The sequence below is a fragment of the Lynx rufus genome, unplaced genomic scaffold (genome assembly GCF_022079265.1).
Source record: "Lynx rufus isolate CCGP_SWC_20201006 ecotype Redwood Valley unplaced genomic scaffold, mLynRuf1.p SCAF_4, whole genome shotgun sequence".
Classification (NCBI taxonomy): domain Eukaryota; kingdom Metazoa; phylum Chordata; class Mammalia; order Carnivora; family Felidae; genus Lynx; species Lynx rufus.
The window spans coordinates 117,443,621-117,460,361 of NW_025814856.1; the positions used below are offsets into that span (position 1 = coordinate 117,443,621).

At 45.9% G+C, this 16,741-nt stretch overlaps 1 protein-coding gene across 1 annotated transcript in view; it reads right to left on the bottom strand.

The window, feature by feature from the left end:
• GSDME (gasdermin E) overlaps positions 1-16,741 on the bottom strand; it is a 56,167-nt gene that overhangs the window by 15,452 nt on the left and 23,974 nt on the right. The window contains exons 3-6 of the mRNA XM_047096248.1: positions 9,543-9,714; positions 7,796-7,916; positions 2,749-2,910; positions 575-702 (exon numbers count right to left, since the gene is read on the bottom strand). Coding sequence (XP_046952204.1) covers positions 575-702; positions 2,749-2,910; positions 7,796-7,916; positions 9,543-9,714 — 583 coding nt within the window. The remainder of the gene's footprint in view (positions 1-574; positions 703-2,748; positions 2,911-7,795; positions 7,917-9,542; positions 9,715-16,741) is intronic.

The following is a 16,741-nucleotide window of genomic DNA, read 5'->3' on the forward strand; positions in this document are numbered from 1 at the left end:
GACCTTATTTGGAATTAGAGTCTTTGCAGATATAATTAAAATAAGGATCTCAAGATGAGATGCTCCTAGGCTGGAATGGGTCCTACATCCAATGGTGAGTGTCCTTTAAGGGACAGAAAAGGAGAAGACATCAACACAGAAGACAGGGGCATAGGAAGACAGAGTAGAGACTGGAGCAGTGTGGCCACAAGCCAAGGAGCATCAGGAGCCACAAGAAGCTGGAAGAGGCAAGGAAGCATCCTCCCCTAGAGCCTGTGGGGGAAGCAGGCCCTGCTGACTTCTCAGCTTCAGACTTCGGGCCTCCAGAACTGCAAGAGAGTTTGTAGTAATTTACTATGACAGCCCGAGGGAACCAATCTGCACTTCGATTCTTGACATCAGCTACCTTTCTGCATTTAGATAACTAAGGATCTGGGAATAAGAAAAAGAGAAGCTTTAAGGTTTAAAGGAAGTGAGGAAATTTTAAATGCAATTTTATCCCAGCTCACAGCCTCATCCCAAGAGGTCTAGCCTGTCCACATCTCCTGAAAACCCAGGTAGAAGCAGCACTGCCTTGAGAGGTCTGTGGTCTTACCACTTGTTCCAGGACCACAAGCAATTCTTCATCGAACAGGACCGCCTGGAGGATGTCACTAAGTGCTGTCTGTTGCTGTTCTGGCAGCTCCAAAAACAGATGGAAATCCCTCTCCAAGAGCAGAGTCCCTGTGAAAACAGCAGAGCACACCCAGCATCATGACTCCCATGCATGTCTCAGAACAAAGGACAGCAGCCTTTGCTTTTTATAGTAATCGTCCTCAGTTCTTTGAAAGACACATGCAGTAACACAGTAACATGCAGTAACACACAATGGAACTAGGAAGCAAAAGACATCAAGCTAGATACCACCCTGCGTGTTTTTCAATAACCACTCACACTACTGCAAGAAGAAAGAAGGGGGACAAAAAGAGAAAAGAAAGAGGGCACCCGGATTCATTTCAGACTTAACTCTTTTTTCTGAGGACTTACTAAATATTAAGTCTACTTTCTGGAAAAGTCTAATCAATTATTTAGACTCCTCTTTAGCATGATTTCTACAGAAGTCAATTATCAAGGCTGAATTACTAACCATCACTCAATACTTTTATAGGGCTTTGCAGCCATGCAGACTCCAAAGTCCATTATTTTCCATGTCCTTTCTTTTAATACCATGCATATTTTTATCCTTTAATATTTAATGCTTGCTTTTCAAAGAGTCTGGCACCCTGTTTTTATGGCAAACACCAGCCATTCCATTTTTCCCATTCATTATTCTTCACCCATCCTGGAGAATGGGCAGGTGCACAGACCCACCAGCTGGGTTATGCACATCTTCTGCAGGATGGTTGAGGCTCTCTCCTTAAAATCTTTTCTGTATTTTTTTAAACAACACTGGAATACTTCTAGTAAATTAAGCCCAGTGAGGATTTAAGAACAAGATTTGATAAACCAAAACCGTTTCATATGCAGAAATGCATACTAATACATAATGCACTACCTCTGCTGATGGCAAATTCCAGCACACAATGGTCAGAGAGCCCCATGGAGAGGAACAGGTCACATCAGTCACTGACCCATTCAAAAACTTCTCTATAAATACAGCTAGGTCTTTGCCATGCCATCCTGGAGAGAAGAGCTCTCCTGGTTAGTGTAAAGTCCAAGGGCATAAAGGCCAGGCTGGCCCCCACCCTACTCCACATCAGGCTGATTTGAATGGCCAACTGACAGGGTGGACTGGTAGGAAAGGAAATGATAAGCTGCAGTCCATGAACTCTTGTCCCTTCCCTGGAGCACAGGACACGGCTGCAGGGCCGCTCTGTTGTGTCCTAACCTACGACCATGCTTAAATGGCAGCTGGAAGTCAGACCCAACTGTCAGTCTCAAGGAGGCAGAGGAGGGGCCTGCAGCCCTGCAGGATGGAAGAGCCCTATCCTTCCCTGCCATTTCTTCCAACCCTGATGCTTTTGCTACAGAAAGAAGTATCTTCTAGTTTGGGACCCTCTGAAGCCCCATAGATGACAGTCTCTTCTTATCCTCCTGGCCATTCTCCAGATCATTCTGAGCTGTTTCTAGCTCTTTTTACCAAGTTCTTACCCAGTTATTTGTTTCCCCTTTTCCTTGTCCATTTCCTCTTTGGCTACATACTGCACTCCTCCCCGCCCCCACCCCCCGCCCGCCCACACCATCACAAGAAAAGCCAACTTTTTAAAACACAAAATCCTATGAAGAATAAAAGGAATTGCTGCAGGCAAGTCACAGGTACTCCCCTCCTCCTCACCGGATGCAGGGCTTCAAGCCACGTGGATAAAGAGCCCCCAAGAGAGCATTTTGCAATGCTGACGAAAGCCTTGCCTGTGCTGGCAGTGAAGGCTGGAATGTAATGAAACAGATGCAAAATTTGGGATATGGCTCTTTGCTAACTAGCTACTTTTAATAGTCTGCGAGTCTTCTATGGATAAAATGAAAGAAAATGCCAAACCCCAGACTCTTTCACTCCTTAGTCTTCCACCCTTTCCTCAAAACATGGCACCCAAGACCTGAGGTTCCCTAAGATTCCACAGAGGTGCATCCTGCTGAGTGGACTAGGTCTGACTTGGAAGCATTGTTCCCTCTGTTCTCAAATGTTCTCCATTAAGTCGCTGAGGAGTCACCGCTCCTGAAGGCCACCTCACCTCATGAAGTATCATACTAAAGTAGCAATCAGATTACCACACCCCACCCTGCTGACAATACCTTGTTTTAAAACATTCAGCGGCCAATCCAGGGCAGATGGTCCTGGTCCAGAATCTGGCATTTCCCAAAATGAAAACTCTTCAAAGGACGGAAGGTCCAGGAAGACATAGTCACTTCTGTGAATCTCAAAGCCACCATGCTTCCCTTGTAGGAGGCAGAATTCTGTAATGTGGGAGAAAAGGACAAGCCAGGCATAGGGTCAGCTGAGACTTGTTGGCACATCTCAAACCCAGGATTACCTAATAGGGAAGTGGGGGGTGAAGGGGAACATATCCAGTCTCTGACCCCATAAGCCCACTTCCTACACATTACACTGTTTGATGAAAAGTCAGCCACTTCCTAGAAATACAGGAAAATGGTTGTTCTCAACATAAAGCTCTCCAGTGTGTCCTCTCTGAACGGGTGGGAGGCAATCTTTCCAACATCAAAAGTATTTCCTTAGCCTGACTTGAACAAACTGTTAAATAGCAAAAATTCAAATGAGTACATTTTAAAATGACAGCAGTTGGGGCCAGTGGTTTTCTTTTTTTTTTTTTTTTTTTAATTTTTTTAATGTTTATTCTTGAGAGAGAGAGAGTATGAGCAGGGAAGGGGCAGAGAGAGATGGAGACACAGAATCCGAAGCAGGCTCCAGTTTCCAAGCTGTCAGCACAGCGCCTGATGCAGGGCTTGAACTCACGGACCGCAAGATCATGACCTGAGCCCAAGTCAGACACAAAACCGACTGAGCCACCTAGGTGTCCCTAGTGGTTTTCTTTTTAATAAAGCCAAATCATAAACATCTTCCCATGTTTGAAACAAAAAATTTGAATTTTATTAATAAATTTGATTTGATTGAACTGATGATATTAAAGTATTATTGACAATATAAGTATATGAGTGGTATGTGGTTGTAGTTTTCAAGTCTTGTCTTTTATTCATTAATAAATAAAATAATACTCAACAATTAAAAGTGAATTTCTGATTTCTGCAATTGTATAAGTGAATCTTACAAACATATTGAGTGAAAAGACCAGACTCAAATAAATACAGTCTCCATGAATCTGTATAAAGGCAAAACTTGTCTTTAAAAAAAAAAAAAAAGTATCATCTTCAGATATACTGAAGTATTTATAGAGCAATACAATGCCTAGGATTTGTTTTGAAATTATTGAATGGGATGGAGGGAGGTGGTCAAGTTGTAGATGAAACACAAATCAACCCAGTTATGAAAGCTGGTACATGGAAGTTCATAGTATTATCTCTACTTTTGAACATGTATAAATTTTCCATAATAAAAAGTTTTTTTTAAATAATAAAATATTTCCTTAAATATGTCCATATTTAAGAACCTAAGGTAACAGTTATGTGACAGTTATTATGTCCTTAATAAGCAAAAATAGCAAGTGCACTCATGAATTAGGGCTCTTTTTATCTTTCTATTTAAATTTTTTTTAATGTTTATTTTTGAGAGAGAGAGTGTGAGTGGGAGAGGGGCAGAGAGAGAGAGAGAGAGAGAGAGAGAGAGAATCCAAAGCAGGTTCCAGGCTCTGAGCTGTTAGCACAGACGCCTGACATGGGGCTGGAACCCACAAGCTGTGAGATCATGACCCGAGCCAATGTCGGACACTTAACTGACTGAGGCACCCAGGTGCCCCTTATGCTTCTATTAAATCATTTGTGTACTTAAGCACAGGCTACAGAATTAAAATGTGGATGGCATGAGGATTAGCACATATTTTTACTTGCTTGTGGGTACTAATGACAAAAATCAAATGGCTATCTAAAGACAAATGAAACAATCCTTCATTTATGCACTCATCCAACCCACACTCAGTGGGCATCTGGGGCACCCCTGACTCATTGTGCCCTTGGCACCAGGCACTGAGGCAGATGAATGTGAACCAGGCTTCGGGTGTTAACCTTGCTCCCCCAAGACAGCCACCATGACAATTAACATAGGCTCAAATCCTGCCAAGAGCCAGGCAGGCCCCCCAGCTGGTAATTTAGGAGTCTATGGCATCAGCACCACTCTTGCCTATACACATGCACAGAACCCTGGAGACACTGCCAATTCTTTCATTGTTTTCTGTGTTGGTCACTGTGCCAAGAGCCAGTGACACAAAAGGACTATAGTCCAGGCCTCAACAGTAAGTATGTTATGAGTGGGAACAGACATAGCATAGGGGTACTGGAAGAGGTGCACAAGTCCCTGAAGCCAAAATGGCAAGAGCAGAGAGAGAACCAGAAAAAGTTTCTTGGATGAAGCAGTGTCTAAGGAGCCTCCTAAAGTTTTGGTAAGAATTAGCTGGACAAAGAGGGCAGAGAGCACACAGGCAGTCATGGGGCTCTGGAATAAGGGCCAGACGAGTGTTCCTAGACAGTGGGTTAACTCTGGCCAGATGGCTACATCAGCAGCATCTGGAGATTAGAAGGAAGGCTAGACACCTGTTGGGGCTGGACCACAACACACCTGAAATGCAGACTTTGTTTTGGGACAAAGGGAGCCCTTGAAGGGTGTTTACGCAGGTGTGTGAAATGACCACATTTTTATTTTTAAAGAATCATATTAGTTATACTGCTAGGATGGAACAGATGGGGAAAGATTCACAGAAGCGGGGAAGCCAATTAAGAGTGTGTGGCAGGACTTGGTGGGGAAATGCTATTGGGACCAGTAGACCTGCAGACAAGTGCGCTGACCGAGGCTGAGTCAGGGGCACAGGTTCATGTCCACAGGGCATCCAATCAGAAGTATGCACTGAAAGGACACTGGCATAATGCCTAATTGTACGAAGTACAAGGCTAAAGTTCAAAACCATAAAACGACGTCTATGATTGGCTATAAGAGGAGAGCTATTGGTGAAGGAAGGGGTCATGGATGAGAGAATCTCTTGGCTACGACAGGCCACATGGTGCCCCCCACAAGGGACTCAGAGGAGTCGGCCTCCACATAAAGTTTCAGAGGACAAACAGGATCCTTGTCCAATGTATTCCCTCTCAGAAGGTGGGGAGGAGACATCAGGCAGCCTCTTAAGGGCCCTTCTGGCCCCTGCAAATCTATGTTTATGAAGCCAGATCAGAATATTCTGTGGAACACAGATGGGGGAAAAGGCAGGGGGGAGCAAAACTGGCTTAAAAATCAGGCTATGAGTCGCACAGAAAGTCGGCCTGGCCACCAGGCTGCACAGGCACAGGTTCGGCGTTGGGAAAGGGCAATGGAGCGGGGCTTCCTAGGCCAGGGTGTGGGAAGTGAGCCAAAAGAACCTCCATGATCCCCCCTGGGGACCTCTTCTCAACAGCACAAAGAGGAGCATATTTTCAAAGACAGCAGAAGCCAGCCAAGATAAAAGGCTGGAAATTGAAATGTAAACAGGAGAGCCAGCCAGACAAGGCTGTGTCTTTCCAATCCTGTCTGAGAAAGAGAGGCCCTCTGCAGGTGCCCCACCAGAGCTGCAAGTGGCAGGGCACTGCCACCTCCTCAGAGAAACAGGAAGGGGATCCTCATAGGCCCCACAGCCTTGAGTGGTAGCCCCAGCCTGGTCTCGGCCACCAAAGGTCCTCAGAGCACTCACGGGCATCCTCAGGTGCAGGCCAAGTTTTCCAAAGGCTAATAAATGTGACCCCTCGACTACCAACCCATCTGGACAGGATAACCGGGCCTAAACATCTTGGGCTGGAGTCACGTAAATGCATGTGGTAACATGCTGATAACAAAAACAGGAGCGACAATCTTGTTCAAGTAGAAGACTTCCAACGAGACAGAATAAAATCATAAAAATGCCAAACAAGGACACAAATTTGGAACCATGGCCTGAAGCCTGTAGGTCACAATTCTTGGTATTTCTGATAGTTCACGCATTCCTAAGGAGCCTCTGCAGAACGATGTCTAAAAACCTGACACCCTCACTCTGTGTCACCTCCCTGAAATGCAGGCTGCTCCATGTGTGAAAAGAAAGCGGAGGCTCCACCATTGCATTCCGGGCCTCACGCATCTCTTCTTTGGCTCCTCACATGCCCAGGAGCTTGTGACTGTCAGGTAAGGACCATCAGTGTTCTAAGTGCCTGTACTTGTAGCTCAATGCCATAGTTAACTCGTGTGGGCCAAGTGCACACAAAAAGCTGCCTCCTGGACAACTTCCTCTTCCCTAACCTGCCACTTCAGAGAACAAACAGGAGAAGAACAGGGGACACCAAGAGATATGTGCATGGTGTATCAAGGAACACCTTTTAAAACTTTTCATTATGGAAAACGTGAAATGGCGCAAGAATAGAGTAGTACAACGAACCTCCTCATACCCACTGACCAGCTTCAACAATTGTTCTTTACCTCTTCTGACCCCACGCATACACCCTTTACATTCCATCTGGACTATTTTTGAAGCAATCCACAGACATGTTACCATTTCATCTGTGAAGACTTCAGTATAATCTCTAACAGAAGACTCTTTTTTTTTATAAACATAACTATACCATTACCATACCTTAAAAAGTCAATTATTATGTTACATTTATTCATTCATGTCCCTAAGAAGTGGTCAGTTTTCTTAGGTTCGACACAACCTCTTCTCAGGAAGAGCAGGAGGAAGGAGCCGTGAGCAACTAAGATCGGCAAACATGAGCTACGCTAAAGCCCTTGTTTTCTTCAAATGATGCAATGACCAGGATCTCCCAGCTTTGAACACACTGGTGAGCAACAGAGCAAGGTCAAGTGGAGCATTTTTGGCTTCATGTTGGGGGAAGGAAGGTGGGATGCTGATAGTATTATTAACAGCTGAGGCTGTTAATAAACAACCACTGTGCCAGGCACTTCACAGGCCTCATCGCATGTAATCCTGACCACAGCTCGGTGAGGGAATGCCTTTCCCGTTCCAGAGATGGAGAGTTAATGCTCAGCGACATCCACAACCTGCCTCACGGACACCATGGCACCAGGGCCAGTCCACAGTCTGTTTGATGGCATGCCCACAGCATAGACCCTGTGCTGTGCTGGTGAAAGTTCATCCACACTTGTCATCCCCACACTTCCCATCTCTTTCCCCTAACACCCAGGGCAGGAGGCGGCACTCACCAAACTGGCCATCCAGTTTCACGTACAACTCGATGACGCCGTAGGCTATGGTGGTGGGAGCCGGGATCTCCAGCACCACGTTGGTGTCCTTGATGACACTCCCATCCTCCTTCGCTGACACCTGTGAGTGAGAGCACAGGCTGCCCCCATGAGCTCAGACTTCCCCAGGCTTCTCTCTGCCTCCCCACTGTGGCCAGCCTTGGGCCTTGCACACAAAAACATTGAGCAAATGCCCAAGGAACCAAGTGGAAAATAGGAGCCAATCAGCAGATGTAAGGATGTGATCCTTGTGGGCCTCATGATGTGATACACATATTGGGAAGTAAATGGCCAAACTTCTGTGGAATGAGATTCCAGAGTGTGGGGGATAATGAGACTAGGTCAACAGTACTGAATAAAGCAGATAAATGAGCAAGGTAACTTGTCATTTCCCTCACGGAGGATTATGGTAACCACTGTGACAGCCCGGACAATGATGACAATCCCAAACAATGTCAGTGCCTGACTGGGAGAACTAGCTAAGAGCAAGGACCTCCCCAGGGGCATCATTCCAGACCCCTGTGGCTGGCACACTGGCTGTTAAATAAGCCCAGGGGAGGTGCTGGAGGCATGAGAGGAGGATTTCCAGGAGATGCCAAGTGGTCAGGCAGCAGAGCTCTGTCCTTCCAACACTGTTACAAATATGACCCCTTCCCAGGACGGCCTGGGGAGATCATTGCCTGAACACTGGAGATCAGAGACCCCTTTTAGCAGCTTGATCCCAGTTGGTGGGAGGACAGCCAGCTTCCTGATTTCCAGGCAGGCGCCAGGCCTGTAGTGGGGTCACCACAGGCAGAAACACTGGCAGGGCTGGCCAAAGCCGCCTCCCGTCAGGCCCCTCGTTCATCGCTGCTCTCCAGCCTTCCTGCCCCAAGGAGAGTCCACCTCCAGACCCAACCTCTGTCTCCACCTCCTTCCAAATACAACTTTCCCAGGTCCTCTGGAAAAAGTCAAGTCACTCCAAGAAACCAATCTCTGAGAATAGGTCATCAGACACCATGGTAGACTGTGGAAGAAACAGTTTGGGGTTGATAGCTTCCTGTTCCACAGAAGTCTAGTACTGGCTCAGGGATCAGCCTGGTAATAAGACTGCTTCTATTTTAATCCAGAAGCATCTGTTTTTCTGTGTATAGACACATGTACTGCTCTTTACCTTCCCTAGCTCAGTCCACAAAGAATTTGAGGCAAGCGATCCCAAAGTGGTCACTTTGAGACCTCTGGCTCTGAGAGGCTCTGGTAGCTATCTGTGCATTGGCCTGACCAGTGCTCCTTTGACCCATTTTCTTTTGGGGAAGGCACCTGACCATTCCGAGGGTTGTGTTGCCCTGGCCTTGGGTCTGCTTCAGAAATGGGTACAAGTGATGATGGTGAGAGCCAGCCCTGAAGCACACTCCCCTGGAGTGGCAGCACGGAGCCACCACACCACAAGGAGAGCACCTACCTGACAGGGACTCTACCCCAGGGGAGGCAGCATACACCGTCTGCCCAATTTCCCTTCTAGCAGCAACTGAACTCAGATTTCCCTGCATGTTTCAGTTACACGAGCCAATACATTATTTCTTGTTCAAGCCAATTTGAGTTGGGTTTCTATTAGCTCACTACAGAAGAGGCCTGACAAACAAAGACACAACCCCAAGAGGCCCCTGACCCAGGCCGCGATGACCAAGACCTCCAGCCCGGGTGCCTCCACCCCGGGGCAGCCACGCACCTGCACCACCTTTGTTTGGATCCCCACCACGCCGCCGCACTGCTCCTCCACCTGAACGTGCTCCCAGATCACACACTGCTGCGTGGTCACTATCTTCTGTGTCAGGACGCACAGGACTTCATTCTTCCTCTCCAGCACCTGCTGCAGCACAGGATTTCCCAGATTTATTGTTCTGAAAAGGGAAACTGGCCGTGAGTGGCCTCCTGCCTCAGGAGATCGATGCAGCAAATGGATCTTCTCTCACACAGCTGGCGGCTCAAGAGTACGCAGGTAACAACCAGCATTGCTTCTTTCCTGGCCACGAGAGAGGGGGCAGTTCATCCAGAAAGACTCAACTCAAACTTCCCAAGGCCACCCAGGAGCTTCCAGGCATCCAGAGAAAGGCTGCCCGGGCGGGCAGGGGGCTCCTACCGAACAGCATCACTGGTTGTCAAGGACGAAGAAAAGAAACCCAACTAGTGCAGGGGCTGAAATCCACCAGTTTTCCACCCTGGAAAGTCGGTTTCACCATTTCATCAATGGCTGAGGGCCCGCAGCCATCACAGGAAATGTGGGATTATGGGGGGAATGCTGACCAGCTCCTTCGAGAGGAGAGAGGGTCAGGCTTCCCACAGCAAGGAAGAAACTGGATTTGAAATAAAAAGGAGCTTCTTAAGCTGTCTGGGAAGGACACAGAATCTCTTAGGAGGAGTTTCATGCCATTTTACAGATGAGGAAACCGAAGTCAGGTAGACATGGCCTGCTCAGGGCCCCCCAGCACAGACTTGGGGCTCCTATGTGGCTACTCTGGAGAATTTCTAGGACAAGCTAAATTTTCCATGTACAGGAGACAGATTTCAGGCTTAGAAGTAAACAATGAAATAACCCCTGCAGAGTTCTCCTCTGACGCGATGCATCTATGAGGTGGACAGGAAAGAACCTAAAGAGAGTCCATATTGACACAGCAACAGTTACAATGTTCATCTTGAGCTTTTTAAATAATTCAAGGTTAGTTACCTTTAAAAACTTCAGCAGCACCTCTAACCACACACAGGTAAGGGTCACCCTGACGTGGGGCAAACACAGATTCTCCAGGGTTCAGAAAGTATCCTCAGAACAGGAGTGAGTAGTTGGTAAGGTCCTGTCTCCATGTGAAAAGCTGTCCCGGGTAGAAACTCCATCATCGGATAGACAGACAAAATGTGGTATGTACACACAATGGGACACTATTCAACCACGAAAAGGAATAATGTTCTGATGCATGCCGCCTCATGAACCAACCCTGCAGATGGTACGCTAAGTCTAATATGCCAGACAAAAAAGGACAAATATCGGATGAGTCTACCTATATGAAATACCTAGACTAGCCAAATTCATCATGGTAGAAAGTAGATTCAAGGTTACCAGGGGCTGGGAGGAAGGAGAATGAGGAGTTCTTGCTTGATGGCTACACAGTTTCTATTTGAAAGTGACAAAAAGTTCTAGAAATGCCACTGAACTGTACACTTAAAAATGGTTCGAACGATAGGGGCACCTCGGTGGTTCAGTCGGTTAAGTGTCCGACGCTTGATTTCAGCCCAGGTCATGATCTCACGGTTCCTGAGTTCAAGGCCCGCATCAGGCTCTGCACTGAGTGCAGAGCCTGCTTGGGATTCTCGCTCTCTCCCTCTCTCTGCCCCTCCCCTGCTTGTGCATGCACGTACGTGCCTTGTCTCTCCCTCTCTCTCTCAAAAATAAACATTTTTAAATGGTTAAAATGATAGAATTTAGGTTATATATATTTTGTAACAAAAAAAGTAAGATACATGAAAAGGTGCTCAATCTCAGTAGTGTCAAAGAAATGCAAATTATAACAACATTTCACACATATTAAGTAAGTAATATGGGGCCTGGCTGGCTCAGTAGGAGGAGTGTGTGACTCTTGACCTTGGGGTCATGACTTGGAGCCCTATGCTGGGTGCAGAATTAATAAATAAATAAATCATGGTGTTTTTTTTAATTAATAAAAAAAAATTGACAACAACTACAAAAAGCTGCCCAGGGGTCCATTCCAGGAAGGCCAAGGAAACAGGGGCTTGGAGCCCAGCCCGTGGGGTTCAAATTCAAGCTCTGCCCCTCCAGCTGGCTAATTACTCTACCTTCGCACCTTGCTTTTCTTATATAGATGGATGGGAACAGTGCTCTACTCGAGGGGGCTAGTGTGGGGTCTAGAGGAGAGGACATGCAGTGAACACAGAGTTAAATGCCACACGAACTCCAGCTGGCTCCCACTACCTTCTGGTGTTCTTCTACTGAGGTGCCCAAAATAAACCCCAATGTGTGCACTTGAAGGGAATATGAGTCATTTAATTGGGTTGGAGGCACTTTCTCACTCACTTGCTTAGAAACCTTCAGTGACTACATCACATCCTGTGATCCGGCCCCTGCCCATGGCCAATCCCACCTTCCAGCTTTCTCTCCATGCCTTAAACACAACAGGTGAGTGCCTGCCCCACGGCCTTAATGCCATGTCCCAATTCCTACATCTTGCTGATGCTAGTCACCTCCTCAGGAGTGGCAGGCATTTCCTGATCACCCTGTTCACGGTAACAACTCTGTCACACTGTCACATCCTGAGACCACTTATCTGGAGAGCATATTTAGACTTAATACTTTTCTAGCACATTTGTTCATTTGTACATTATCTGCCTCTTCCCCCTAAACTCCATGCAAGTAGGGACTGTGCCCTCCAATTACTATCAGGACAATGCCTAGTACATAGCAGGGAATCATATATAATTTTGGAATAAATGGATGAATAAAACTTGTGGGTTTTTTTTTTTTTGCTTCTCTGTCTCTTTGCCTTAATGAACATTCAAATGTGTGTGTGTGTATATATATATATATATATATATATATATATATATATATGCATCTCTGTGTGAAAGAACACATAGAAGATGGAGGAAATGGAGGGTTAGCAGTGTAGTTTAAAGAATGATATGTAGAGGTAAATCCTCCCAAGATTGTGTTCAGGTTCTAGAGGCACAGACTTGGAAGAGGAGAACCAGTGTATCCACCAGTCAGAACATACGTTTGAACCAGGCCCTTCTGATGCTCCACTCTGACTGTATAGACAATTTCATCTTCTAGCAGATTCTTGAAAATCAGCTGCTTCAATTACAGTTCAGGTACTGAACCAAGCCCATGTGAACACACACATCAGAAGCAGCAACTTCCAGCTTCCAAACCCCAGAACTCACAGCAGAGGGACAATGGAAGGCCACCCAGAGTCTGAAGGGACTCTGGCACACCAGAAATCACTGCACTACCACATGCCTTAAACAGATTCACCAAATGCTTGATGCTGTCTTAGGCAATGTTAAATTATTTGGAGAGAAAAAAATCAGCCTCAACTGCCCAAGACTGCATTGCTTAAAATGCCTACCTCCCTCCAGAACTCCCACACCAAACACCAGAAGCAAAAGGGAGCAAAGTCCATTGCAGGACCGTAACTTTCTTTTGCATCTGATGGTGGTCCAGTCCTTGGACGTGTGCCCATCCAGCCACGCACCTGTGAGGCTTAGTGGCCCTCAGAGTGGCCCCTGCGGGCTGACCCCACCACAAGCTAAGAACAGAAGCCAGGGTTTGGCCAGGGTCCATCTCGAAAGCTGAGAGACTCAGCTGAGTGGGGAGGTTAGTACTATGGACAAGACCCACGCAGGCTGACTCACAAATACTCCACTGAGCTACACAGGCAGGGCTGCGAGGGCAGGCCCTCCCCACCCATCTGGGGATTGTTTCCCAGAACAGTGCTGCCACCTTTTGGAAACCCAACACCACACAGACCTACTCATCTTCAGTGAGGACAGAAGACCTGGTGTAGACAGAGGGGAAGCTGATTATCAGGGGGAAATGGATTCCTCACTGGACTCTTTGCAAAGCCAGCTCAGAGGGAATTTTCCCCATCTCCTTTCCTAGTTACCACCAGCAGGCAGCAAGCAGCTGAGGATGCAGAGCAGCTCCTGGGGGCCAGAACATGGCCATGGCCTCCCCAGAGCATAGATCCCTGTACAACAGGGATACCCTGGGCCCACCAAGTGGGGAAACCATCAGGTTTCAGTGTAATCCATTTACATTAAAACCCTCCATGTTTCATGTACACATTTAAAGATGTTTATGGGTTCCTCCAGACCACTACACAGATTCAAGGGGAAAGAAAGTTTAAAACCCTAGATTAGCGTTTCATAAATGAGGAACATGGAGGTCCAGAAAGGTTGTAGATGGTAACTTTTCACAAAGCCTCCCAACCCCCCAGCCACAGCAGACCCACCGCTGCTTTCTTGCCCCTCTGGGCGAGGGCACCCTCTGGCTGTACCAGAATGTGACCTTCCTCTCTAGCAAACTCTTGTATTAGTATGTCCACTTCCACATGTAAAGATCTTGCCTGTCTAGCTAGACCCACAGGTAGGGCTAGAAGGGGGTTTATACCCAAGTCCTCCAGGAATCTTTTTCAGAATATCTCTGCCTGCTCATTCTCCCTGACCCTCCCTGACCCCATCGCCTGATGGCTGCGGCAACGTGCCCTTAGAAAACCTTCCCCAGGTTGTCTAAATTAGCTCCACCTCCCCCGAGCCCCATTAAGAGCCACTGAATAACATGGACAGAATGTCTTCAGAAAAAGAAGATAGTATTCACAGTAATTACCACTTGAGTGGGGAACTAGATGGCTGGAAGATCGGGAGGACACTCCTTCCCTTTTCTCTTTTGATTTGTAACATTTAAACCACATGAATACACCAATTATTCAAAAAATGTTTCTTATTAAAAAAGACCTCTGGGGGCGCCTGGGTGGCGCAGTCGGTTAAGCGTCCGACTTCAGCCAGGTCACGACCTCGCGGTCCGTGAGTTCAAGCCCCGCGTCAGGCTCTGGGCTGATGGCTCGGAGCCTGGAGCCTGTTTCCGATTCTGTGTCTCCCTCTCTCTCTGCCCCTCCCCCGTTCATGCTCTGTCTCTCTCTGTCCCAAAAATAAATAAAAAACGTTGAAAAAAAAATTAAAAAAAAAAAAAGACCTCTGGACAAACTGTAAGCTCCTGGAGGACAGAGTACCCTCTGTACCTACCCAACCAGAGTACCCTACCCCTACCTCCATGCCTATCCTACCCACCAGGTGATGGATAGATGAATAATTTATCACATAAATTCTAAAATGCATGGTTGGAATAAATCTCTCTCCAGCAGGACTGGAATCATGAAGAAATAGAAAATCTGATCACATCTATTACTAGTAAGGAGATTGAATCAGTGATCAAATACCTCCCAAAAAACAAAAGCCCAGGAAAAAACAGCTTCAGTGATGAACTCCACCAAATGTTCAAAAAACAATTAGTTAATCCTTCTCAAAAATCCTTCCGGGGCACCTGGGTGGCTTAGTCAGCTGAGCCTCCAACTTCAGCTCAGGTCATGATCTTGCGGTGCGTGAGTTCAAGCCCCACTTCAGGCTCTGTGCTGACAGCTCAGGGCCTGGAGCCTCTTCAGATTCTGTGTCTCCCTCTCTCTCTCTGCACTGCCCCTGCTCGCACTCTGTCTCTCTCTCTCTCTCTCAAAAATAAACATTAAAAAAATTTTTTTTAAATCCTTCCAAAAAATAAAAAAGGAGGGGATGCTTCCAAACTCCTTTTATGAGGCCAGAATTACCCTGATACAAAAACCAGAAGGAGGCCACAAGAGAGCTAAGACAAATATCCCTGATGAACACAGACACAAAACCCTCATAAAATATTAGCAAGCCAAATTCAACAATGTATTTTTTTAACATTTATTCATTTTTGAGTGAGAGAGGGGCAGAGAGAGAGGGAGAGACAGAATCTGAAGCAGGCTCCAGGCTCTGAGCTGTCAGCACAGAACCTGATGCCCCAGGGCTCAAACTCACAAACCATGGTATCATGACTTGAGCCAAAGTCAGACACTCAACTGAGCCACCCAGGAACTCCTTTTCATTTTTTTAATGTTTATTTATTTTTGAGAGAGAGAGAGACAGAGGGTGAATGAGGAAGAGGCAGAGAGAGAGGGAGACGGAATCTGAAACAGGCTCCAGGCTCTGAGCTGTCAGCACAGAGCCTGACACTGGGCTCGAACTCACAAACTGCAAGGTCATGGCCTAAGCCAAAGTGGGACACTTAACCGACTAAGCCACTGGGCGCCCATGCAACAATGTATTAAACAGATAATACGACATGACAAAATGCCATTTACTCCAGGGATTCAAGGCTGGTTCAACATCTGCAAATCAATGTGATACACCAAAATGAAGATAAAAATCATATGACCATCTCAATAGATGCGGAAAAAGAAAATTCAACATCTATTTATGACAAAAACTCTTGACAAAGCAAAGTAGGTATAGAAGGAACATACCTCAACATAATAAAGGCCGTATAGGACTAGCCCACAGCTAACCTCAAACTCAACAGTGAAAATATGAAAGGCTTTCCTCTAAGATCAAGAACAAGACAAGGATGCCCACTCTCACCACTTTTATTCAACATAGTATTGGAAGTCCTAGCCAAAGCGATTCAGCAAGAAAAGGAATCAAAACACATACAAATAAGAAAAGAAAAACTGTGACTATTTGCATATGACATGATATTACATACAGAAAACCCTAAACTCTCCACCAAAAAACCATTAGAATACACAAATTCAATAAAGTTGCAGGACATAAAAGCAGTATACAGAAATCTGTTGCATTTCTTTACACTAGTAACAAATAATCAAAAGAGAAATTAAGAAGACAATACCATTTACACTTACATCATAAAGAATAAAATACCTAGGAGTAAATTTAACCAAGGAATTGAAAGACTTGTGCACTGAAAACTATAGGACACTGATCAAAGAAATTGAAGATACAAATAAATGGAAAGATAGTTTGTGCTCATTAGAAGAATTAACGTTAACATTGTTAAGATACTACCCAAAGCAATCTACAGATTTGACACAATCTCAATCAAAATACCAACGGCATTTTTCACAGAAATAGAACAAACAATTCTAAAATTTGCATGGAACCACAAAAGACCCCAAATAGCCAAAGCAAACTTGAGAAAGAACAAAGCTGGAGACATCATAATCTCTTATTTCAAGCCATATTACAAAGCAATGGAATCAAAACAGTATGGTACTCACATAAGAACAGACACAGATCAATGGAACAGAATAAGGAGCCCAGAAATAAACC